A 25,929-nucleotide genomic window follows, 5' to 3' on the forward strand; every position below is an offset into this window, starting at 1 on the left:
CTATGGACCTTGATTCAGGTAACCACAAGTGATTTTTACAAACGAGCCTGTGTGATGTTTAGTTGAGAATCCTAACTCACTTCACTTTCAGTAGGTGCTTTCTGGACATCTGTAACCAAGCGCAGTCTTCATACTAAACCCAGAATGCCTCCATGTGACTTCACACCCGAAAGATACCAGGTAAGAGTCAGAGCTTTGGAAAAACCCAGAAGAGGCGGTTCTTCTCAAAAGGGCTAAATGAATCTTTCCCTCAAAAGGACCCACAAATGACCCTGCCTGCCACTGAGCCCTCCCATCCCAGATAGTCTATCCTTTAGGTCACTGGGGGCCTCTGAAACCCCTAACTCCATTCAGAGCTATTATATGAATTGGTGTGCATGTGTGTGAGAGAAAGACAGAGACAGAGGCAGAGATAAAGAGACAGAGAGACAGAGGATGCAACAAAGACACAATATGTGTATCCCAGGACTAGAGATATAGATATACATGTACATAAGTACATGTGTCACAAAATGTGACAGCACATATTAACTTTACAAAATGTTCTGATTTTGACTGTCTCCTATATGGCAATGCATGATCCAATGTTCCTGAGTTCTCCATCAAAAAATATAAAGTGGGGCCACCTGAGTGGTGCGTTGGTTAAGAGCTGGCTTGAGACACCAGCTCTGACCAGTAGGGCCCCGGTTCAGATCCCACCTGAGGGCCAGTGATGCTGCCCTCTACAGCTAAGATGCTGAACAACAGCTCTACCTGGAGCTGGGCTACCGTGAGTCCGCCGGTGATGGCATAGGCTGCAGCCCCTGCTGCAGTGGGCTGCCATAAGCTACCGTGTGTGGCCAGCAGCCAGTGTGAGCTGCCAAGAGCCGCTGTGAGTGGCCGTCCAGAGACCGGCAACCAATCGGCCTCATCTGGGAAGAGCGCAATAATACCAACATGGGCCAGTGAAGCAACGTCCTCCACAACTAGACTGAAGAACAAAAGGACAGCAACTTGTCTGTTCCCCTTCCCCCAGTTTCCCAGTGCTGTTCCCCTCCCTCAATTCCCAAAAAAAAAATCTTTAAAAAAAAAAAATAATAATAATATATATATATATATATATATAGTCATCATTTTGTTCTCATGCTAATAAATATCTCCCTCTCTCTCTCTCCAAACTTTTTATTTTACATAATACTCATAGGTTAGAAATTGTAGAATTAATAGTCAGGAGGGACCCATAAAGAGAAATATAGAAGAGAAGTTTGTAAATTGAAGACATGAACACCACGCATACTTATTATTTTTTATTCTCAAAAAAAGAAAAAAAACTGATATTACTTCAGATATTTACTTCCAAAGTTTTGTTTTTCACAGTGAGAATCAACTCAAAGCCAAGGCTTTCCATTGAAAGGAAGAAAATTTCAGCCCCCTTTTTCACGTTTGATTTAGAAAGGGATCAGAGGGCCACATTGGTAATTCCCTCAATGTGAGAGGAAGGACCTTGATGTCCTACAAGGAAGAAACTGAGCAAACACACACGTGTGTGAACATAGGACCGTGGCCTCACCCCTCAGCCAGTAGAGAGGCGAGGCACTGCTCTAGTGACTTGCTGAAGAACTGTAGAGATAGGAAAGGGAAGATTTTAAATACTGAAATGTTATCTGTCCACAGTCCCTCGCCTATGACCGTGTCCTGGAGATCCACAAGCAACATCTTTCTCCTGTGCTGGTGTCGTATTTTTCGGAGCCTTTGTTGCTCCACCAGGGTCACATGGAGTGGCTGTTTGATTATGAGGGAAACAGATACCTGGATTTCTTTTCTGGGATTGTTACTGTCGGTGTTGGTCACTGCCATCCGTGAGTATCCTTAAAATGCTGGGCTTTTCACTCCAGAATATATGGGAAACAGGCTAGTGATCATGTTAGTGATTGAGAGCCCTGGTTAAAAATTCTCCCTCCTTCGGCATATCCTAGCTTATGGTTGACATGTTCTTTGCTACTTCCTGGGTAACAACAACAACAAAACAGTCTTAACACTGCACTTTTTATTTTCTTAACAACACAAGATTTAGTCATTCTTGTTGCACCTGAAATGCGGCATGTACCATATGAATGGAGTGGTGTGTTTCTCCTCACTAGTAACAGCTTTTCACAGAAAGAAAATGCACTGAGGACAAGGCAGAAAGAAGAGGAAGACGGGAGAGTCTCAGAGAACTCGGGGCAGGTGTGTGGGATGGGGGATGGCTAGAGATGAAAAATCACTTCTAGCCAAAGGATCTTTATCACCTACTCTGACTGATGGAAGGAAAGAACGATGAGAGGAAGATGTAACCATGGCTGAAAATTTACATTAGGATGGATCTGTTAATCTTGACATTCTCTGCTACCTTGATCATCAACCCATCCCCACCAATACCCTCAGCAGGTCCTCCTGTGGCCCTGCTGGTGTCAGTGCAGCCATCTCATTTTGATGTCTGTTTTCTCTTGCCTTTAATAATCTAGCCAATAAAATTGACATTAAGTGAGACAAAAATAAAGCAGGAAGTCTAAGTAAATAGGTTTGGGCCCTTCTGTCAAAGTAGGCCCAAAGGGTATTCTCTACAAGCAGCTGCCAGGCAGTGAGGGGTGAGTTTTAACTCCAGGGTCCAGCCCGCACCAGCTCCTCCCATAACCTTGTCCTTCCCATTCCTGTCTTTAGGAGGCACTAGTCCCATGCAAGGTCCTGAGGAACATGCAGAATAAGTTTCAAGTGAAATTTAAAACATAGGTCCAACACACATGAAAGAAGTAAAAAAAAAAAATGAAGTAGAGAAATGTTTTAACATTCTCACTGAATCCTCCCAATAATGTTGGACATTGTCCTTGTTAATCAACCCTCTTACCAGCTTCATGACCTTTGTGATCCTGATCTCCCTCTGACCCCCTGACTCTGGGTTTCCCAGGCTCCTTCCTTAGCCCCCTACTCTTCTTTCTATATTCCCTTTGTGCCTTAATATTTCCTTCATAGAAGAGGTCCACCCCATCTCCCCACATCTGGTCATTTAGTTGCTACATTTTCAGCAGCCTTACCCAACTCTATTTCTTCAGGCTTGACCCCTCACCAAGCTATGATAATAACTCTAATAAATCCAGAGTGGGTATTAAGATGTCCCATATTTCCCACAGCTTCCAAAACACTCCCCCAACCCCACCCCATAACATCCCACCATCAGCTGAAATTCAACATCACCAAGACCAAATCCACCACGCGCTCCACAATACTGTTTCTAGCCACCTGTTCATTTATTCACGTAGCACACGTGAGATACATACTCTGCAGAAATTCTCTGCTAGGAGCTGGGTCACTAAACAACTGGCTGTATTTCTCAACTTATCCTGGAGTTTTCCCAATATCACGGGCAAGAATGTTGACATCATCTTTGACTCTTCCCTGCCTTTCATTTCCTATAGTCAACCAAGATCTGCTTTTCCCTCCCCTGAAATGCCTCTCGTATTAGCCCCTCTCATTAATTCTTACTAACTCCTAGGAAGTCTCCTCCTCCCATGCCTGGAAGACCACCATGCCGTCATAGTTGGCCTCATGATTACCAGTCTTTCCCCCTGCGTTCTACCCTCATGTGGCTCTCAGATTTATTTTACTAAATAATGCTTTTGTCAAGTGTCTCTTCTGTTTAAGAGTTTATTGATATTTCACAATTTTCTAAAGTGAGTTCCGTGGAGCACTGATCAAAAGAAAGGTTCATTGGTAAAGAATCCTGTGAAAAAAATAAGTGTGGGAAACACTTTAAACTATATCTCCCTTCTGGGGAGAAACAGTGCACGTAAGACTATTAAAGGTACTAAAAGTCCTGCCGTAAGAAAATCTATTTGATCTGGCGTTTCTCAAAATTGTTTAACCACTGAGCTGATTTTTTTTTAAGATTCTTTTTGAGGGAATTGGGGAAGGGAACAGTGTTGGGGAATTGAGGAAGGGGAACATTGTGTTTTTCCAGGACCCATCTGAGCTGATTTTTTTGATGTGACAGTTATTAATAACAGATTGGTGTGTAACAAACTTCAGTCATTGCTATCCTTTAGATCAAGATCAAACATCTTGATCTGTCTTTTCAAGCATTCCTAGTTAGTTCCCACATATCTATTTATCCTGAGTTCCTACCGTCCCTCAACATGAACCTTCTTTCACAGAATGTGGTTTCGTAATGAAGTTACAAAATGTTCGACACTGACCACTAAGTCCCAGAAATTGGGATCTCGTTTGAAGGAAAAAGTATTAATCTTGTCTTGCATACATGTGCTTGATGGATCTGTAGTTCTTTAGAAAACTAAAATACAACAACACCCAGGCTTACAATGAGTCGTGTTTAGTTTCCAAACTATTTAAAGTGTAGTTAATAAGAAAGTCTAGTTAGAAGAGATCCTAAGTCCAAACTTCCTTCTAAACGAATGTCTTTTCTAAAATCCTGCGATATCATTTAGTCTCCTCTTAAACAATTCTCTTGGGGAAGTAATTATTACCTTTTGAGGCAATACATCCCATTGCCAGGCATCTCTGGTGGTCAAGAGTTCTTTCTCATGTGTGGATGAACTCAGCCTCTTGAAACTCTTGGAGGAATAGCCATATGTTTGGGTTCAATGAGCAGCATGTGTGTTGGGAAGGACATGCCCGCCAGCAGTGTGGGTAACTGTGCTCTTCTCTTTATTCAGGAAGGTAAACGCACTGGCACAAAAGCAGCTTGGCCGCCTGTGGCACACAAGTGGCTTCTTCTTCCACCCTTCGATCCATGAATACGCAGAGAAGCTTTCAGCACTTTTTCCTGAGCCGCTAAAGGTATAAATGCTCCCAGATGAAAGGGACAGGAGTCTCATCATGATCCCAGGGGAGCTGCCCTGGGAAGCAGGAAAATGAGCAGGGAATTTGGTCTGTGCATTGAACAGCTGAAATAGTGAGCTAATAGTCACATTTGAAAGCAATCAAGAAGGAAGGAATCTATGAATTGCTGGTGAAAACAGCCAATGTTTACTTCACCAGCTCTGCCTGTCCTTGGCCGCTCTCCTCACCACCACATCTTTGCAGAAATCACTTAGCAGAAGCTCCTGCCCTCCTGACTCTCTCCTTTATGTTCCTCAAGAGGATTTTATCTCTTTGCTTCATAGCCCCTCTGCAAAGTCATTTGCATTTCTTCTTTGACAAAGAGTGGAGCCATTTTAAAATAAAATTAATATGCCATCCAGTTTACTTAGTCTGAATGCATTTAGATATTTTTGATCAATGACATTTTTTTCTGCCTCTGAAGTGATTGAATTTTTTAACTGAATTGAGATATTAAAATGTTGCTCAAGATTTGTGTTTAGGAAATCAATGAATTGATACACATGTAGTACCTAGAACAGTACCTTGTGTTAGCTAGTACCATCATTTTACTACATTATCTAGATACTCTATTTACTATATTATCTAGAAGAAATGAAAAAAGCTGGAATAGCTGCAACCCAAATTCAGCCCAGCCATATTCACGGAAGAGCAGAAGCAAGGAAGTCAGCAGTACACGCCTCCTAGTCCCTGAACCTGAGCCTGAGGACCCAGTACCCTTCAGATCTCCCCTTTCTTTTTGCCAAGATGAGCAGCATTTTTGGTTTGTTTGCTTGTTTTTTCGGCATTCACACACACTGAACAGACAGGCTGGGAAGTCCTCTGGGGCGGCAGGACTAGGGAGCCTGCTTGTTTCAAGCCTTCAGATGTGGGGGAGGTTTGTGGTCAGAAACCAAGCTACTTGGTCCTCAGATCTACTCAGCCACTAACCGCTGTGTACACCTCAGCAAGTCTCCCTGTCTTAGCATTCAGCAGAGCAGCAAGTAGCGCCAATGAAAGTCCAGAATATTTCACAACTGGGACAATCCCTTAGCCATTTTTGTGTGTCTAGCATTTAGCAGCTGCCTAATGAAGAGCTATAGGATTCATAGAGTAATTAAATGATGGGACCGCTGGACTGACCAGAACTCTCCTTAATAATCAGAGACTGGGACGCACAGTCCTTAGCAATTTTGCATGAATTGGCTAAGAAGGAAATAAATTAAAACAGGAGGCCATGTGTCTTTATTTTCCCTCCAGGTCATTTTCTTCATGAACAGTGGCTCAGAAGCCAACGACTTAGCCATGCTGATGGCCAGAGCACACTCAAATAACACAGACATCATTTCTTTCAGGTAATCACACCATGGAATAGCCAACTTTAATAACATTGGCTTACCCCAACACTAAATGCCTATTTTTAAAATATACCATGGAGGGGCATTTCCCAGGGTCATGTTTCTAATTTTTGGTTTTAAGACAGGATCAGTCAAATGAACTATGTGATGCAATAACCCGATCCAAATTGATGTGCTCCAAGGTAGTAGTCCCTGACTAGGGTAACAAACTTCTTGGAGTCCTAGTTATGTCATAAATCTCCTACGGAATTCAAGGTCACGTGACAGCTTTTTAACTTTTAAGATGTGGTCTTCACCACAACATATGGTGAGTGACTGGTTTTTCCTCATAGATGCGCAGGACTACCATATGACACTGGTCCTACTTTTGTCTCTGCTTTCGATACGGAGCCACATACTGATCTCTTAGTGCCAGCTGCACCGATTTCTCACCTTTTATTCTTTTTAAGTTCAGAGGATGTCTATCTAACCCTGTATATTCCTGCTCCTTTTGAGTGACTTTTGAGAATTGATCATTTAATTTATCAATTATAAACCCTTGGTGGCTAAATTATGAGCATTAGAACAATATAAAACTAAGAATTTTGCTTATAGTTGCCTCTCTTGGGTAATTTTATATAGCACATTTAAACACTCTTATAATAAGGTTTATGTAAAAGACAGGAGTGAGTTATAGTAAAAGTTGATGGACTGAAGAAATTGTCCCATTCGTTCACCTGTCTGACCATAATCTCTGTCTGGATTCTAAAGAAGATATGATTTCCACAAGATTTGATTACCACAGCACATTCAATACTACACATTCCACATAAAATGTGCATGTAATGACTACAGGGATGAGCAAACATTTGCTAACAATAAAATATGGCAATAAAGAATTGTGATTGTTTTAATAAATAAACATTCCAGACGATGTATGTCCAGATAAGTATCAACCTATTCGAAACAGTCATGTGCTACTGGGGTTCCACACATGCTTGTGTCTTCTCTCTTACAAGATGTATGACCATTCCACTGTGAAGTCTTACTACATAGTCCTAAATCTGCACTTTGGGTTGTTTTGATCTGGGAAATTGCCCAAACTCATTTGAAGCCAAAACTGGTGATTAGAATGATTGATACCAAATATGACTGTTTCAGGTTAAAAAAAAAAAAACCACAATCTGTTTCTTATATGCCAAGTACAGTAGCTATAAGGCATTTCAAGAGGGGCACCCAGAGGTGTTGAGCTACGGCTGCATCACCGGAATATTTGGCTTCTCAAGGAAATTATTTTGAAGACAAACACTCCTTGAATATATAATTTGGGGCATGTTGCTGAAAGATGAGTCTCCCTGCTTTAGAGGAACAGGGTAGGGTAAGTGCTAAGGTCAGAGTTCTTGGATAAAAGGCCTCCAAAATTCCTTTCACGGTTTCAAATCTACGACACCAGTAGGGAAGATACATAAATATATTCACCTGGCATAGACTTAGAAGATTTCTTAGAAACCACTGGAGTTGCATGTTAATGGTGCTCCATTTTATCTCCATGGCCTTCATGAATTTCCTCTTTTGCCTCACCCCGTGTTCCACAGGCCAGTGATCAAAGAACAATGAATTTACTCTGTCTTCCCACTGTTTTTTCTCTGCAGAGGTGCCTACCATGGATGCAGTCCTAACACACTTAACTTGTCAAACATAGTGTCCTTCAAGACGAAACTGCCCCTTGGGATAGGCTGCCAATCAGTGAGTTTTGAGATTTAAAGGCTGTTGGGTATATGGAGTAATTGATCCGATTTTCCAGGCATTCGAATTAGAAACTAATAGAAAGCCTATCATTAATCAGAGGTGCAATTTGACTTAATTGTATTGAAGACCATTTGGGAGAAATGTTTCTTAGAAAAACTTTCAGAGACTGAGTAAAAATAACAGAGGGTTTTTTAACATTTGTTTTGCTTTAAAATAAAATCAAATAAATTGCAAATAAATGCATTGACATTAGTTCTCAGAACCCTGAATGCATAACATTTCTAGAGTCATCCTTGTCCTTAGCTTCTCTTCTCTCTGTCTGCACCCACTTTTACAGCATCAGAATCAGATACCTCATTATTCTTATTCTTTCAAAGGCCCTTACCCACCAAACACTTAAGCAAGCTGTTTCCAGGCTGACACTGAAATCAGTTTCCTTTGTAGAGTGCCCACATAACTATTTCTAAGAAAAGAATTATCTCTCTTCAAAGCAGAATAACAGGTTTTTATCTTAAGTGGGAAAGGAGTAAGGGAGGAATATCGATATCAAATTTAAAATCCCCTTGCCTTGATTGGTAACATATGCTCTCCCAGTTTGGCTGTCTTGTGTTCACGTTTTGCCAAACTTCTTCTTTTGTCATTTGCAGACAATGTGCCCAGATGTTTTCCGTGGCCCTTGGGGAGGAAGCCACTGCCGAGATTCTCCAGTACAAACAATTAGGAAATGCAGCTGTGCACCAGGTCCCACTGGGCAGGGAGGGAGGCCCATGATGGAAGGTCAGGAGGGATAAGGAACGTGGAGAAAGGCTGAACCCTTCCTGAGTAAACAGATTTTAAAAAGTGGGAAAGGGAAAATCCAAAGGAAACAAAACTAGAAAGCAACCCCTCGTTGAATCATTTCTCATGCCTACCGCCACTGTGCTATCTGGCTGTTAGGAAAAGCGCCTCATGCTATCAGAGCGAAGCTAAAAATAGACTGTCACCTGGTAATTAAAGAAGCGCTATTAGCACTATTAGCAATAACTGTGCTGTCAATCTTAAAAGAAAACGAGGTTGGTGGAATTTTTTACCAATTACCAAGGGAAGGAGAGGAGAGGGCAAAGAATACTTCTAGAAATCTCAAAACTCCAGTCAAGAGGCCCCCCCAGGGAAGCAGAATGCCAACCAAAATGAGATGTTTTGACAGATATTGTCAAAACACAAGGCCATTCCTGAAGGCTCCTAACATCTTGCAAAAGTTTTGAAGGCATTCTCACAAGGAAAGCTTCCATTTATCCATCGCATTGTATTTGCATTCTTCACCTATTCCCAACATGAAGGAGAAAAGGTACGGAAACAGCATCAGTTTTTTGCTAAGTCCCGCCTCATGTTCGTCACCACAGTTCAGAACCTGTGGAATAGCTGCTCCTAAGGAGTGCTGAAGGAAAAGAACTAGATGCTCCGGCCGAAAGGTCTTTAAGGAAATAGTAAGCGTCAATGGGTTGAGAGAAAGAATGCAAATGGAAGTCTTAAAAATCAGCTTTAAAAGGGAGAAAATTCAGTCATCTTCAAATTCAGATGGGTCATAGCAAATGGAGGTAGGAGGATGAAAGAATGAGCATTGGAACAAGATGTCATGGTCACAGAACTCAAAGCCGTAAGGAAGTTTAAAGCTGTCATTCACACTCCATTGAAAAGATGAGGATACTGAAGTCCGCACCTAGGAGGAAGGACCGCGAGGACTTGACCCCAAGCCAGTGCTCCCACCCTATGACCCCACCTTGTTCACACTGATGTGGCAGCAGGATGAACCCAGGCTTAAAAATAACCCCTGTTCTGCTGACCAGGACTGATAAGACACATACAGTCAGGAAACCTGGATTCTACTCCCAGCCTTGCCATGGTTCAGCTACAAGCAAAAGATCCATCTTTCACTTCCATTTGCTCATCTGTAAAATGGAGAGAGCAACACCTGCCTCCCTGACTCCTTATCCCAGGGCTTCATGAGATTTAGGCAAGAGAGCTTTATGTAGATGAGGGTGGATCATAGCAACACCAAATATAGCCATATCTGTATACCTTATGTATATGGCATCAAGAACTAAAACCAGCTCACGCACCTCATAGGCCTCGATCTGACTGCAAACCATCAGTACAGAGCCCAGTAGGCAGAAGTGCTCAAGAGGCGGTCATCTCCTCCTCCCCACCATTAGTGTCCCCCTCTTCCTCCATCCTCTCTGCCTCCTCACACTTTGAGGCCTTCTCCTCTGCCTTAGGCCAACTAGAAAATACCAGAACCCCATGGTCATCTCTCTAGCGGCATCTGGAGGCTAAATGACAGTGACAGACATTCATTTCTCCTTCTCTGAACTGCTGCTGTCTTTGGCATATCTGAAGTCAGCTGTTTTCTTAACTCATATCTTCAAGAGACAAGACTGATATCATATCTTTAAACAGAATTGGAATACAAAAAGGGACTTCATCCTCTTCTAATACTTTTAGGATCTGAGAAGTATTTGGTCTTTGTTGTAAAAGGTGTATTCCTATGTTTACAAAGGCATTCCAACATGTAAAGTACTTTGAGTATAGAAGGTTCTAGTTCTGGGTTCCTCTTAGGGTTCATTCAAATGCCAATCTTGTTAGGTTTTTTACCTCAGAATTATGTCATCACTCCCCACATAGGCATAAGCAGTGGTCCATTTTGTGAGCCTAATATAGATGTTTATGTGGTAGATTTCATTATCTTCCTTCATCCCCTCCTCAGAAATGTTTCTTTTCAAGTGTTCATTCCAGGCCCTGGATTTCAGATGAAATTCCCCTCTCAACCCCCATTGCCTCCACAATATCCCAGACATGGTACTGATCATGTCATTCTTCTTCATCTTTTGCAAGACAACTTTCCTTTCCCTTAAATATTTTTTTCCTTCCTTGGCTCCTCACTCTGCTTAACTCTCTCTATACCACCAGCTAAAACAAAACTCCCCATCTCCACTCTGTTGCTTGGGTTTTACCCAGCAGACCATACACTCCTCACAGCTTTGATGTTGTCATGGTGACACCAAGTCTCTCTCCAGAGGCAGCCTGACCTGGAATTACAGCAATGAGCCAATGTAGTAAATGCAACATGAAGTAAAAAGCTGGTAACTATGGATGACTCCTCTCATCACCGAACATGTAGGCAGCAAGAGAAAAACAATCATGGAAGGTCAAGCACAGGTTCAAGCAAAACCTTCTCTTGGTTTGGTTTTGTCCAAATTGAAGCCATTGGGGTTGACTTTGCACCACCCTTTGATTTTTCTAGTTGCAAATGGGCTTGCTAACTTTCCAAACTATGTCTTTTGAACATATGTCAAATCCATCCTTTAGGGCCATCCTAGGCTGTTTTCTTTCTTAATAAAAATAGGAAATTTCAATCTCTAGAGGCATAGATTTGTCTACTACATCCTGCCCACCAAATAATGAAACTGATGCTAAAAAAATGTGCTTTCTGGGCTTGATATTCTTTTCACTACTTCCTCCTTCATACACCAACCCCCAACTCTAGCTAATCAAAGATACCAGGTACCTCTGTCAAGCAAGCTTTCCCAAATATCCCTTGTAGCCTAAAAATATGTTTGGGGCCAGGTAATGTTTTTCTCATTTCTTGATAAAAAGCTGAAGAATAAAATAGATTTGTGCTTCAGTCTTGAAGGGGATGACTGAACATTTCTATTCCTTATCTCTAGCCATCAGGAGGAGCCAGGGCTACAGTCATGCTCTAAGCAAGGATTAAGATGGTAGGCCGTGAATCGCTTCCCAGACTGCTTTCACTGTCGCTGGGGGTGGGGCTTCCATCACATCCACATCTCCCTCTTGATCCCTTCTGCTGCCCATGGATATAGCTTTAAGTTCAAAGACTCCTCTGTGGTGCTCTTTAGAACCAAATTGCAGGTGTGGATAGAAATTCTGAAGGTTCGATTATGTATATCCCAGTACATCTGGGATCTTTGCAATTCCAGAGGAGAACGCTTCCTCTCACTCGCTACAGTAGATGAAGGTCATGTGGCTCTAGCACATTCTTCTGCAGACTGAATTTTAACCGTTCTATAAACATACTTGCTAACTCCAAAGACTGAGACACTGTGTAACTTTAAAACTGCATATGAGCTTAAGTAGCAGCAATGAAAGATAAATAGAATTATTTTCAAATAGATTAAATCCACACCCCAATTACATTTGAATGGAATGTATCCAATTGAGAGGATGTGTATAGTTAGGTGAAACAGCTATCTATACCAGACTCAATGATACTTCAGGGAATTTCTTTCCCAGAAGAAACAATTGAAGTGGTTTGTTTATGCCTTTATGGCTGTCTTAGTCTGGCTGCTTGAGCCCAGCCAAAACAAGTCATTCTGACAGAAAGTACTACCTCTTTTAGCAATCTATATCCTCATATCCTGGTTCACTGTATTCTGAGAGACTCTAGTCAATTTACTCATCCTGTTTTCTTTTTTTCTATCATTTTTCCCATTCTTCTGGATGCCATTCTCCCATCCTCAAATTTGTTGGTTTATTTATTTGCTTTTTTGTTTGTTACTTGCAGACTGCTGCCAAGCTAAGGACCAGTATATTGAACAGTTCAAAGATACTCTGAATACTTCGGTGGCCAAATCAATTGCTGGTTTTTTTGCAGAGCCAATTCAGGTGGGTATATTAGCCTGAGACATTAATTGAGCTCACTTTTAAATTATCAGGTTTTAATTCATACAACATTCTAGAGAGTTTTAAAATTATTTAAGTAACCATTACTATGTCCCTCTCCAAATTCATTCTCTTGGTCCCCCCCCCCAAAAAAAAGAACCCCTGATTTTCAATTGACCTTTTTAAAAAAAAAATCTCCTGCATTCCCAGGCTGAACAGATAGATATGCGTACATGAAACTTTTGAATTCCTAAAATTCTAAAGAAAAGGAATCCCCAATGATTTTAGTTGCATAACACCCACACTGTCAGGAGGAGCCTTTGTATAATCTTGCTAAATCCCCTTCATCTACTTTTTTTCTAATCTCAGAAAAAAAAATACATTTGCATCCTTTTCCCAGAAGGCATGGCATAAGAGTAATGGTCTCTTTTGTTACCCGTAGTTGAACCAGTTCTAGAGACTGTTCTAAAAATTGCTAGTACTATTAATGATAATGATGATAACCTATTTTCCCCTTTTAGTACTTCCAAAGGGCTGTGCTATTGTTATAGGTGTTCTTGCTGTGTTCCTTTGCAGGGGGTGAACGGATTTGTTCAGTACCCAAAGGGGTTTCTAAAGGAAGCCTTTGAGCTGGTGAGAGAGCGAGGAGGCGTGTGCATCGCGGACGAAGTAAGTGGCCATGGAATAGGTGTGATGTGATACAACAGGGACAGGAAAGGCACAGGCAGAAGCCTCTTTAAATGCTTCTCTGTATTCCAGGCAGAAAACACCTAGTGTGGAAATTTCAAGATGCGGGTATAAGTTAATGAAGCTTTTGTTGGTTGGCTGGTTAGATTGTTAGTGGGTTGGTTGGTCTGTGAACAAGTACATACTGCAGAATTTAAACACGCAAATTGAAGTCTATCAAATAAGCTGCTAATAGGCATAGGGGATGCTACCATCGCTCAAAATAATTTTTAATTTCGTATTTGGGGATATGTCAGGGACAGCTTAAAAACCACATAGAGAATGTAATCTCATAACCAAGTTTTCTTCAGATAGTTTTTGCCAAAATAGTATTAACCAGCCTGGCAGCATTCATCTTATCTTAATAACAAAACTTGTATGGAAATAATATTTAAAACAGAAAAAAAAGTCAGCCTCTAAGTCTGAAGAGCACCACCAATGCAGATATTTCAAAAAATAAAATAAAATAGTTTCCAAAATATTCTAAAACCGCTGGCATTCAGTCAGTATTGTTGGAACAAGCCTATAGTACCACCAAGGGGATGACTTTGAAAGGAACAAAATTCATGGGCCCTGTGATCTCCAGCCTGTGTGTTTTTAAAAGTGATCAATGTACTGATCACACCTCATAACAGCGTGTAGCAAAGAAAGCATTTTGCCTGCTGAGAATAGTGGGGATCAAAAGCCCAGAGGACGACCGCCAGGCCCCCAGAAGGGCTCCCGGTTCATTTATCATGGCTCACTCATCACGATTCTAACAATGATTAGGCCCACAAAGAACAGGGGGAGAATTTGTATGCTTCACACTCATTTCTGTCGTGCCATCTTTGCCTGAACAGTTTTCCTCAACTAAACATTCCCATTGCAAACATTGGGCCCTCCCCGCTCCCCCAGTACCTGCAGTGTCTTCTGCAGTTTCTGCATGTGCAACCAGGTCTCTGTCATCCCAGGAGGATGGGACAACCCCAGTGTACTGCACAGGGAAGCGTGGGCCAGCTCCTCCTCCATGCCCATCCCCCCTTCCCAACCTGCTGGTACAGGTTTAGGGAACATGAGCTAATCAAAGTCCTAGCTGAAGAAAGTTAGCCTGTTATTTTAAAAAAAAAGAAAAGTAGGGTCAGCCGAGTGGCTCAGTTGGTTAAGAGTACAAGCTCTTAACAGAGTCACCAGTTCGATTCCCACATAGGCCAGGAGCTGCGCCAGAGCTGAGCTGCCAACAGGTGGCAGGATGGCTCATCTGGTGAGAGTACGTGCTCCTAACAACAGTTGTTGGTTCAACTCCTGCATGGGATGGTGGGCTATGCCCGCCTGCAACTAAGATTGAACACAGAGGCAGCCGAGTGGTGCATTGGTTAAGAGTTGGCTTGGGAGCACCACCTCTGAGCATCAGGGCCCCGATTCAGACCCCACATGAGAGCCAATGACACTGTGCCCTCTACAGCTAAGATGGTGAACAACAGCTCGAGCTGGAGCTGGGCTGCCGTGAGTCGTTGGCGATGGCGTAGGCTGCAATGGGGCTGCAGTGGGCTCCCGTAAGCTACCTTGAGTGGCCAGCAGCCGGCATGAGCTGCCAAGAGCCACTGCGAATGGCCGTCCAATGGCCAGCGACCGATCTGCCTCACCCAAGAAGAGAGCAATGATAATACCAACATGGGCCAGTGAAGCAACATCCTCCACAACTAGACTGAAGAACAAAAGGGCAGCAACTCCCCCAATTCCCCAATAAAATCTTAAAAAAGAAAGAAAGAAAGAAAGAAAGAAAGAAAAAAGAAAGAAAGAAAGAAAAGGAAAGAAAGAAAGAAGAAAAGGGAGAAAAAGAAACAAAAAAGATTGAACACGGGACCTTGAGCTGAGCAGCCACGAGCTGCCCATGGGTGGCCGGATGGCGACTGGACTTGGAGCTAAGCTAGCTGCGCCCTCCACAACTAAGATTGAGGGACAACAACTTGGCTGTTCCCCTTCCCCAATTCCCCAACACTGTCCCCTTCCCCAATTCCCCAATAAAATCTTAAAAAGAAAAGAAAAAACAGAAAAGTACATTCAGTCAGTTTACAATGAATGACATCTGTGAGAACAAACAACTTTAACCTTCAGAATCAGCACAGTGAAGTTGCCGCAGTTGCACTAATTAGAGGGGAGGTAGAATTCAAAGAAAATGTGAATTTCAGAATTTTCTAAGCTATGTGGTTTTGTCACTTTCAAGAACGCAATTGGAAACTAACACAAAGTGACCTTAAGGAGGAAGGTCCTCATGACTAGATAAAGCTAAGAATGGCTGGAACTTGCTGAGTATTAACTGTGTGTCTGGCACTGTTGGTAATGCTTTGCATGTATTAACAGCTAACTCTCATTACAATTCTGTAAGGCATGTACAATTGTTATTATTCCCGTTTTATAGATGCTCATAAGTGAATTGAAGTCCAAGGTGGTGAGATCACCTGCGGTTAGTAGGGACAGAGACAGAACTCAAACCCGGGCTTCCAGACCACGTTAACCACGGGGCCAGGCTGCCTCTCAATGACAGCACGGTGGTGTCAGTGGTGTGGAAAGGCAAAGGCAGGCACGAAAAGAAGAATCAGGGGATGGAAAACCCGAGTGCGGGCCCAGTGCTGCCACCGAGTCATCTTACACAAGTCACCGGAGTTAGCTCACCTTGCTTTTCTCTTCATTAAAGTGAGGAATTTGGAACCAAAGATAGAAAATTGGCTGCCTCTTGGGGCTAAAATTGGGGCTACCTGGGAAGCCAGTCTTTTCCAGTCTGGTCTGGCATGGACTGGTTTAGATCTGAAAGTGACCACTTTAAGGCAGGGCGTGCACACCCCAGGCCTGCTCACTGTCCTAGACCTGGCCTGCTTCTCACGCATATGTGCTCCTCACCTCCAAAGAAATTTGAGTTTATAAACCTTAAAATGAGTCTTCTCTGTTCTACTGAAAGCGTCTATAAAACTGATATTTCCTAGGTGACTAAACATGGCTTATTGTCCTACATAATTTTATGCATTATCCAAGCATTCTGATTTTCTACCATTTATTTATGATACTGAAGATAGATGGGGTTAAAAAATGAAGGCAAGAAGACAAACTGAATGGATTTTCCATGAGCTCCTCCTACACTGTCTCATTTGGGCAGATTCGTCAGCTTACCCAGAGGCCCATAACTAGGAAGCGGGAGACCCAGGACGCCAGGCCGGGTCAGAGTGACTCCCGTGTCGAAGCTCTTCTACGCTGTTTACCATCACCTACTTCTAACTCCTGAAATCTGCCTCTGCAGCAGTGCCCTGCAATGTGTGCCTGTGTGGAGAGACAGAGATAGACAGACAGACCAAGAGGCTAAGAGCCAGACAAAAATCACCAAAGCTTCACCAGAGAGGCTCTGGCAGAAATACGCATGGAAATGTTTACGTGGCTTGCTTCAGTTAGGCACTGCTGCCACCTTTGTTCATTTTGCAAACACTGAGTGGCATCAGGCACTCTGCTAAGGGTTGAGGATAGAAAGAGGAATAAGATACTGTCCCTGTCATCAGACATGGACACTGGTGATAATAGTCCAAGGTGAGACGTTCTGAGGGCAGCATGCCTTTGAGTGGGGGCCCTACGGGGCTCAGGAAAATCTTCTTAGACCAAATGATGATAATGCTGTGTTTCGAAGGACAAGAGGAGTTAGTGAGATGAAGCAGCAAGGAGAGAGAGGGAACAGCATACACAAAACAACTGAGGTCAACTCAGTCCAGGCCTGAGTGAACTGGCTCAGCTAGGTCCTCCTCATGATGTAATTCTCAGGGAGAAAAAGGGGGTTCCAGGAAAGAGCATGACTAGCCTATCTGCACCGGGCAGCAGGTGCCGCAGCCCTGATGCACTTACTGTAACTCCTGCCTCAGCCAGCCGGGCCAGGCGCCACCTCGCCACTCCTCTCCCCTGCCACCCTGCACACAGGAGACCCTTATTAAGAACGCCTACTCATAATGATCCTTTATATGACCCTCACGGCATCCCTGTGATATACTGCTATTAGTATTGCTATTTAACAGAGTTATCGTAGGTTCAGAGGACTTAAGAAACAGATCCAGAATCACACAAAGCTAGTAAATGGTTTTGGGTGCCTAAAAGCTCAGGCACAGATTAAGTGCTTTGTCCATAATAGTACAAAGACAGCGGTGACAGTGGCTGCGATGACAGTATTGAGGAGGAGAGAGGAGGAAGATAAAAGTGAAGAGATCAGAAAGTCAGAAAAACCAGCGTTTCTTAAAGGTTTCCAATCATTTTGGATTTGCTTCCTTCAGGTGCAGACAGGGTTTGGAAGGTTGGGCTCTCACTTCTGGGGTTTCCAAACCCACGGCGTTCTGCCAGACATTGTCAGCATGGCTAAAGGGATCGCGAATGGCTTTCCCATGGCAGCAGTTGTGACAAGTCCAGGTAGGACCTCCTGGGCAGTTTGTGTTTGCTTCTGGGCCACCTGTATCAGCAATGGTAAAAAACACATGTATTGGAATTTGTGTGGCTCGGGAACAGCAACGGGGACAACACATCCATTTCGTAAGCAGTGAAAAAGAGAAACCGTCTGTCTTCCAGACAGGAAAGCATGCGTAGCCCCCATATCTGTCTCCTACCCATCCTGAACAGAAGAAAGCAAGCCAGCTCTTTGTTCTTGCTGGTAGGGAAAATGAATTCTCCTGCCCCACAATGAAAGGCAGGGTTCGACCATAATGACGAGGTAAAGGAAATGTGTCACATAAATAAGACCAACACAAGAGATCCTTTGTAACCAACCTGAAGCCAACCCTGAAATTTCCAAGGGATTCATATTCCGGAAGGAAGTTCTTACTTGGTCTTGCCATACCAAGAAGCTCTAAACTCAAGGTCCAGAGCAATAGTTTTCTCTGTTGATATCTTATCCACAAAACAGCCAAATACAGTACAGTCTCACTTAGTCAGGACATTCTATGAAGTGAACATTAGAATTAACTGAATTTTTCATTTTAGTTAGGTTTTATAGAAAATTGTTTTTATGAACCATTTAGTGTTGAAAATCTTAAAATTATTTCATTTGTTTTTCCCACACTTCGGAGGTGCTAAAGGATATTTAAGTGCCTTGTGATAGCTCATTGTTTTTGCTGAATTACTCAAGGTACAAAAAATATGGATGTAGAAGGCCAAGTATAATGAACTGAATATATACTCACCCTGAAACAATCCAGAAATTATGTTACTAAATCTTTGATGTAATTTTTTAAATATATTTCCTTCTTAGTCCCGAGAGTAGAAGACAAAAAGAAATAGTTTTAGCTAATGAAGATCTCCATGTAAATCCCATAAATCGAGTTTTAAGGTCCTTTTCAGTTCAGACAACCCATTAAAGATTTTGTTGTCAAACTTCTCATTGAGTAAATAAGCAATTTTTCCTTATCCACTGTATTACGAGTTAGGGCTACCATAACAAGATACCACATATACCACAAGATACTGGGTTGCATAAACAACAGACATTTATTTTCTCACAGTTCTAAAGGCTGGAAGTCCAAGATCGAGGTGCCGGAAGAATTAGTTTCTGGTGAGATCTCTGTTACAGATAGCCGCCTTCTTGCTATGTCCTCACGTGTTCTCTTCTGCAGAGAGAGAGCGAGCTCTGGCCTCTTCTTATGAGGACACCAGTCCTATTGGATTAGGATCCACCCTATGGCCTCATTTAACCTTAATGCTTTCCTGAAGGCCTTGTCTCCAAACACAGTCACATTGTCGGTTAGGGCTACCACATATGAATTGGGGGAAGGGCAAAATTCCATCCATAAACTCCATTATCTGGTGAGCGAAGAATGAATTGGACATGATGTCATCCATGACATGAACATAAATGTAATCCAAATGTTGTGATGGGAGATTGTAGATGATGTGTCTGTCACTCATTATCCACCTTTATTTTCTCCCTCTAGAGATTGCCAAGTCTTTAGCTAAAAGCGTGTTACACTTCAGTACCTTCGGAGGGAACCCCATGGCTTGCGCCATTGGATCCGCCGTGCTTGAGGTACATGCCAGCAGCCAAAGTAACGTCACTCGTTTCGCAAAATGACTACTTCAAAGCCACACACACCCGGTATCAGAACTCTATCATATTACATTATCAAAGTGGAGAGTAAATTCTACTTCATGAATTTAAGTTAGATGTCTAGTTATTATTCTGACACCTGCACTTTTTTTTAAGATCTAGTTTTGGAGCTTGAATTACTGAATAAGAAATATATAGTAAACCTCACATGCATGGGAAATGAAAGAATTCCCCTAGCTAGCCGGTAGCACTGAAATTTGTTAAGTGGTATTTTGTGGATAGTTATCAACTGCTATCCTTGATTTCAGTTTAGTTTTGGCCCTGTTTTATATATTCTCCCTTCCTTTTTTTTTGCAGTCATAAATTAAAAGACTGAAGAGAAACTGAGTGCTGTGTGATTACAGCTAGGTAATTCAGGTGGTGTTCAGCCCCACTCCATTGCTTTCGCCTGGGGTTTCATTTGTAGAAAAATATTTTTTAAATGTCCTTGCTAATATGCATAATAACATTTGCTTAAATAAGTATAATACATTTCTGGAAGGATAGTCAAGAAACTAATACCGGCTGTTGTTTGTGGGGAGGGGGACTTGGGGGCTGGGAGGCAGGGGTCAGTAAGGGTTATTCTACTCCATACACTGTTACACTTCCTGATTTTTGAACCACACACATGATTCACCTATTCAAAAATTTAAATTTAAAAGTATTTCTAAATAAAAAATAAGTAAAAGCTGCCCTAATTAAAAAGTATCTTCAAATATAATGAAATCATTCAATGAGAAAGTGTGGGTAGAAATGTGCCATTTATTTCATTTTGTAGACATTGCCAACTCTTTTTTTTTTAAATGCTATGTCACCTCAGCCAATTTAGAATGTAGTGAGGATTTAGGTGGACAGAGAAGGTCTTAAAAACATCAAGGTTTTTCCTGGAGTCCTGCAATTATTATCAGCTAAATAGAAACGTAGCATATTACATGTACCTTATCGAGAATCCCAGGTCTCTGCTGTGAGCACCAAGTAGGTGAAAATCCTCCTCTGTCTTCAGGTGCCCTGACTTTGGGCCCACACAGAGCTCTGCTCAGCTCAAGAGGCCAGGGCCCTGCAGTGAGGCATGTGGGCAATGTCAGCCTGTCTGTCTGGCAGCTGAAAAGGCCAACAAGCCCCCAGTAGGGCAAGCATCTGTGATATTTCTTTCCTCAGAGCATTTGTCTTATTCACCACTGTATCCCAGGTCTTAGCAAAGCCTGGCAATAATAAACCTCAGGATTATGGAATCTGTGTTACAGGCTGCATTGAAACATGTTTTCTATTCTTTCTTAAATTCCCTGAAGATGAGGATGGGTTGGGGAAAGTGTCCCTCCTACCAAGGCCTTTTTTCTCTTTATGCTAATCTTTTTGTAGTACATGGTATGGCCACCCTTGACTTCAGGTTCCATTTGTCTGGTCAATTTTCTGTAAAGAAGGTCATACACATTTGCCTCTCCATGTTTCTTAACCAATTTTAGAACTTTTTTTGGGGGGGCGGGGGTGTCTTTCTCTCAACAGGTGATTAAAGAAGAAAATCTACAGAAAAACAGTCAAGAAGTCGGCACCTATATGTTGCTGAAGCTTGCTAAACTGCGGGATGAATTTGAAATTGTCGGGGATGTCCGCGGCAAAGGCCTCATGATAGGAATAGAAATGGTGAAGGATAAGGTAGGTTCTGCTGCCCTTTCTGTGGGTTTGTGGGACAGCGATGGTTAAAGTAGGAAGCATCTGTGCAAGCTCATCGCATTCATTCTCAGGGAGAGAGCACACAGGACAGCAAGAGTGTTGAACATGAACAAAATGCTAGCAGGTCGTCAAAAGTTATCTAGAGGGGTGAGGGAGGTCATTTGGAAAAGGGAACCAGTATTATTCTTGCCAGACGAGGCAAAGAACATCAGTGATGACTGAAGATTTAGAATTACAAATATAGAGAAGAGAGGAAATTAATTAGGGAGAGAGATGGTGGCCCAAAGAGCAAGTAGAAATAAAGGAGAAGAGCCAGGAAAAGGTTATGGTGATGGTTTGGGGTGAGGATGTTAAAGATCTATAGGGTTTTGTGGTTTTTGTTTGTTTGTTTGTTTATGGATTTCAATCTCCCAAGTAAACAGGGAGGAATGTGACTTTCTGATGACAGTCCCCACCGTGACCTCAAACTCAACACAACAACAATTGAACTTAGCATTACCCCCCACACCAGTTCTTCCTCCCAAGTTCACTGCTTCTGTTTCTACCCTCCACTGTTCTCCCAATTACCCACCCTCAACACCACAAAATAACCTATGATTGCTTCTCTTCCCCTTATTTCTAATGTCCAGTGCTGTTGATGGTCTCTTTGCCATGTCTCTCAAATCCTTCCCTTTGTTTCTACTGGGATCCTTACTTCTATGTCTGTAGGAAATTGTCCCTCCCCTCCATAAAAGCAAAGCCTAGATCCTCTGAGGAGAGCAACAGTAGCTGTGCTACAGGAGACAAACCAGTGGCGGCAACAGCACTGGGCACTCAAGATAGGATCATAGCAGTAGTTCTCAGCCCAGCTACCTGAGCAGCATTTTACAAATACAGATGCCTAAGCCCTGCTGCAAATATTCTAAACCGATAAGCCTGGCGTGGGGCACAAATATCTGTAGTCTGAAAAGGCTTCCAGGTAATGTAGACACACAATCAGACCTGAAACCACTAAGCTAGAGCAAGGAGCATGTACTCACAGACTCAGAATACAGGAGACACACAAAAAGCCCACAAGCCCCCAGACCAATGTCAGGGGTGCTGGCATGTCTGGACCCACAGGGAGAGACAAACTTCAGATGTCTAGTGACCTGAAACAGCCTCTTAGCTCCCAAAGCCCTTGCTTTTCCTAACCCTGGGGGACTGAGTCTTGGGGGAGAAAACAAATTCCATATGCAGGGAATGTCAGGACAAATGGGCCCACCCCAGCTGCCCAGGCCATGTTGTGGCTCAGGGGAAAGTTGGCTATTGTACCTTGTACAACTTCTGACCCATTTCCTGGACTTTGAAATAAGCTCTCCACGTGAACAAAACAAAGTGAAGAGTTGAGGAGAATTTCCACATAAATGACACAGACTCCAAATTCCGCCATTAAAGAACCAAGCTCCCAGGTCAGCCTTAGCAAAGCCAAGATTCACCAGCTGTCTGATTCAACTTCATTTTGTCTTTGGGAATTTGGGGTGAATTGGGATTAAAACAAATACTGAATATTATCAATAATAAATATTATTAATATTTAATAGCATGCCCCCAAAAAATCCAGTCCAGCAATTAATAGCTTTATTCAATTATAGAGGGAGAAAGAGGTTAAGAGCAAGAGGGGAGCATGGATTGTTTGAGTTGCTTTTCTTTTTCTCTTGAAAATGTCTTTAACTATTCAAACACCAAATAAGAATATTTTTAAATGTATTTACAGATGAGTCGCCAGCCTCTTCCCCGTGAAGAAGTAAATCAGATCCACGAGGACTGCAAACGCATGGGGCTTCTAATTGGCAGAGGTGGCATTTTTTCCCAGGTAAGAGAAAGGCTGGCCTTTACCTACCACTTTTTGTAGGCATCTCCCTGATGTCCCAATGCTGGTCACTTTCCTTTACGACTATGCTAAAGGACCCAAGCCCCAGTTCCCCTAAGGCATAGTTCTGACATTTTCAAAAGAAAGTGTCAGTGAGGCCTTTGGGCCACGAGGGGGCGCTGTGTTCAAACGGTTTGGTTTTCGCGGTTCTGTGGGGACTAGATACAGAGGAGAGGCTAATGAGGCATACACGAGATGTACAAACCAGAGGATTTACAGTAGAGGTCATAATAGGGTCACAACAGTCACGGAGTAATTTGTCCCATGTGTGAATTAATTCTAACTCCTGTAAGAGCAACCCTAGTGCTCTTGTCTGAGCCCTGGGCTCTGACCCTGTGATCCCTGAACCTGCTAAGGCTGAGTGGCACCGTGGCCTGGCACAACCTAACAGGGCTGGCAGGCCCAGGTGACCCTGCAGGAGACTTGAGGGACTACCTTGGCCCGGTCCCTGATGCAGAGCTCAAAATCAGTCACTCCCAGGGCCCTTCACCCTCAGGCTGGGAGATGCAGAGACCAAGCTCTCCGCGCTCCCCTGCTGGGAGCCAAGAACAGTTCCACTGAAAGCCAAGCCGGGGCGATGGTGCTGCCCTGCCTGTGAGCATGGGTTGCTGCTAATGTTGGGAAAGTAATCAGCCCCTAGACCCCTCACCAGGGATTGGTTCTGGGGCAGAGATTTAAGATTTAGGGTAATTTCTGCTTCTCCACTAATTTGTTCTTGTTCTTAGTCATCTTTTGTTCCCAATTGAAATGTCAGTCATTCTTCCCTGCTCCATTCCTGTGTCTCGCTCTACTTTGGAGACTACTCTTGCCTCATACTTCTCAGAGAAAATGGAAGCTGTTAGGCAAGATCTCTATATAAACTCACCTGTCCCCACATCCATTTCTTGCCTCCTTTCCTGAAGTTTCAGACAATGAGGTGTCATTCCTGCTCAGATCTAGATTTTTCTACCCATGCTCTTGACCCTCAACACTCCCTGCACCCCCACTCAAGGAAACATCACTGTGTTCTCTTGTATCTGCAACTTTTCCTCAACTCCTCCTCAGCCTGTAAACAAATAGGCTTAATGCTCTCTCGGCCCAGACCAAGCTGTACCCACAAAACCGAAATGAACGCTAGGACACGCTTGGTGAATTTTTTTCTCATCCTGATTGCAAAATCTTTCTGTACAAATCAGACAACATAATGATTAAAAAATCCTAAGATGTGCAACTTATAAAGACATAAAACAATGATTAGTTTACTTGCTTAGTTATTCCTTAGTAATCTGGCAAACACTTAAGAGCTGATCAGCATTTGCTATGCTGGGTACTCAAGCTGCAATGGTAAATAAGATCTGGTGCCACACACACACACACACACACACACACACACACACACTTCATGGAGCTGGCAGGAGACAGACATATAAACAGAAAATTACAATACAACATAGTAAACTCATCCATAGCTATAAAAAGGAGTATTATAGAGGGAACAAGAAGGGACTCCTAGGCCAGCCTTTCTGACTAAGCTGAGACTTAAGCAATGAGATAAACACTCAGAGGACATGTAGAAATATGGCAAAGAGCTACACACACACGAGTGTGACTGGAGCATACGGCTTGAGGCAGTGAGTGGTAATAATAAGCAGCCTCACTGCTTGTCAGGCACTGTTCTAAACAGTATTCATGTACTGGCTCATTTAATGTGTTCAACAAGCCTAAAAAGTAAGTATGTTGTTATCCTTATTTTACAAATGAAGAAAAAGAGACACAGAGAGGTTAAGTAAATTGCCCAAGTCACACAGCTAGTAAGTGGCAGAACTAGGATCCAAACTCAGGCAGTCTGATATCCGAATCTGTCTTCTGAGGAGGATAAGCCTGAGGAGTCAAGGCTGGAGACAGGAAGTCCAGGGGGCGGCTGCTGATGATGTTTGAACTTGAGCAGTAGTGGTAGTAATAGAGGAGATGCTCTGAAAACAACCCTGGAAGTGCAATAAATGCACAGGACCTGGGGGGCAGCCAGTCGGCTCAGTTGGTTAGAGCACAGTGCTTATAACACCAAAGGTTGCCGGTTCGATTCCCACATGGGCCACTGCGATATGCCCTCCACAATGGGATGAAACAACTACTTGACTGAGATGCGCCCTCCACAACTACTTGACTTGGAGCTGATGGGTCTTGGAAAAACACACTGTTCCCCAATAAAAATAAATAAATAAATAAATAAATAAATAAATAAAACTTTTTTAAAAATGCACAGGACCTGGATGTGAAGAATGTAGTAGAGTCAAGGACGAATCTTTCACATCTAACTTGCCTTAGGAAGGGTGAGGATTAGTTCAGCTTTCAACATGCTCCATTTCAGGGGTTTATGGGCATCCGTTTCTACAGACAAGTCTGTGGCTCGGAGGAAAGGGCTGCAGTGAAGATCACGATTTGGGAGTCATCAGCATACAAGTGGTGACATGAAGACATCCCCTGGGGGTTGTGTCTAGATGAAAAATGCAGTGAGATGAGGCTAGAAACCTGTACACCAACCTTGAAAGGGCAGGGGGAGGAAAATGTTCCTAGGTGGTGACAAAACCTAGGGTGGAGAGGTGTAACAAGAGCTAGGAGAGTGTGCAGTCATGGATGCAAGACTGTGGGGAGGTTCAGGAAGAGGGAGGGACCGAAGTGCCAAGTGCAGCAGAGAAGCCCAAGAAGGACAAAGATAGAAACATGCCATTGGATTCTATCACTAAGCAGATCACTGGTATCTCTAGCTAGAGTGGTGTCAGAAGGGCTAGGGGCAGAAACCAGGCCTCAGTAGGTCAAGACTGAACAGAGGGAAGGCAGAGTGAAAAATGATGGCCAAGAAGCATCCACCGGTCTTTTTAGTCAGTTTGGATAAAAGAAGAGGATAGCATTTGTATGGTAGTGAGAAGGGGCCAGGGGGAGTCAACAGATTTTTATTTGGTGTAATTTGGATGTTGGTGGTGATGAGAGCTTAAGCCTGCTTGTTTATA

At 42.9% G+C, this 25,929-nt stretch overlaps 1 protein-coding gene across 2 annotated transcripts in view; it reads left to right on the forward strand.

The window, feature by feature from the left end:
• The window catches only part of AGXT2 (alanine--glyoxylate aminotransferase 2), a 41,009-nt gene that overhangs the window by 12,458 nt on the left and 2,622 nt on the right, over positions 1-25,929 (forward strand). Inside the window, exons 2-13 of one of the 2 annotated variants that reach the window (XM_019647886.1) lie at positions 95-180; positions 1,654-1,838; positions 4,686-4,809; positions 6,091-6,185; positions 7,820-7,913; positions 8,564-8,657; positions 12,478-12,578; positions 13,152-13,244; positions 17,582-17,714; positions 19,229-19,320; positions 20,884-21,033; positions 22,787-22,885. In XM_019647886.1, coding sequence (XP_019503431.1) covers positions 95-180; positions 1,654-1,838; positions 4,686-4,809; positions 6,091-6,185; positions 7,820-7,913; positions 8,564-8,657; positions 12,478-12,578; positions 13,152-13,244; positions 17,582-17,714; positions 19,229-19,320; positions 20,884-21,033; positions 22,787-22,885 — 1,346 coding nt within the window. Of the gene's footprint in view, positions 1-91; positions 181-1,653; positions 1,839-4,685; positions 4,810-6,090; positions 6,186-7,819; positions 7,914-8,563; positions 8,658-12,477; positions 12,579-13,151; positions 13,245-17,581; positions 17,715-19,228; positions 19,321-20,883; positions 21,034-22,786; positions 22,886-25,929 lie in introns of both variants that reach the window. The other variant, XM_019647885.1, reaches the window with a different exon arrangement.

Source organism: Hipposideros armiger, unplaced genomic scaffold (genome assembly GCF_001890085.2).
Source record: "Hipposideros armiger isolate ML-2016 unplaced genomic scaffold, ASM189008v1 scaffold_117, whole genome shotgun sequence".
Taxonomy (NCBI): domain Eukaryota; kingdom Metazoa; phylum Chordata; class Mammalia; order Chiroptera; family Hipposideridae; genus Hipposideros; species Hipposideros armiger.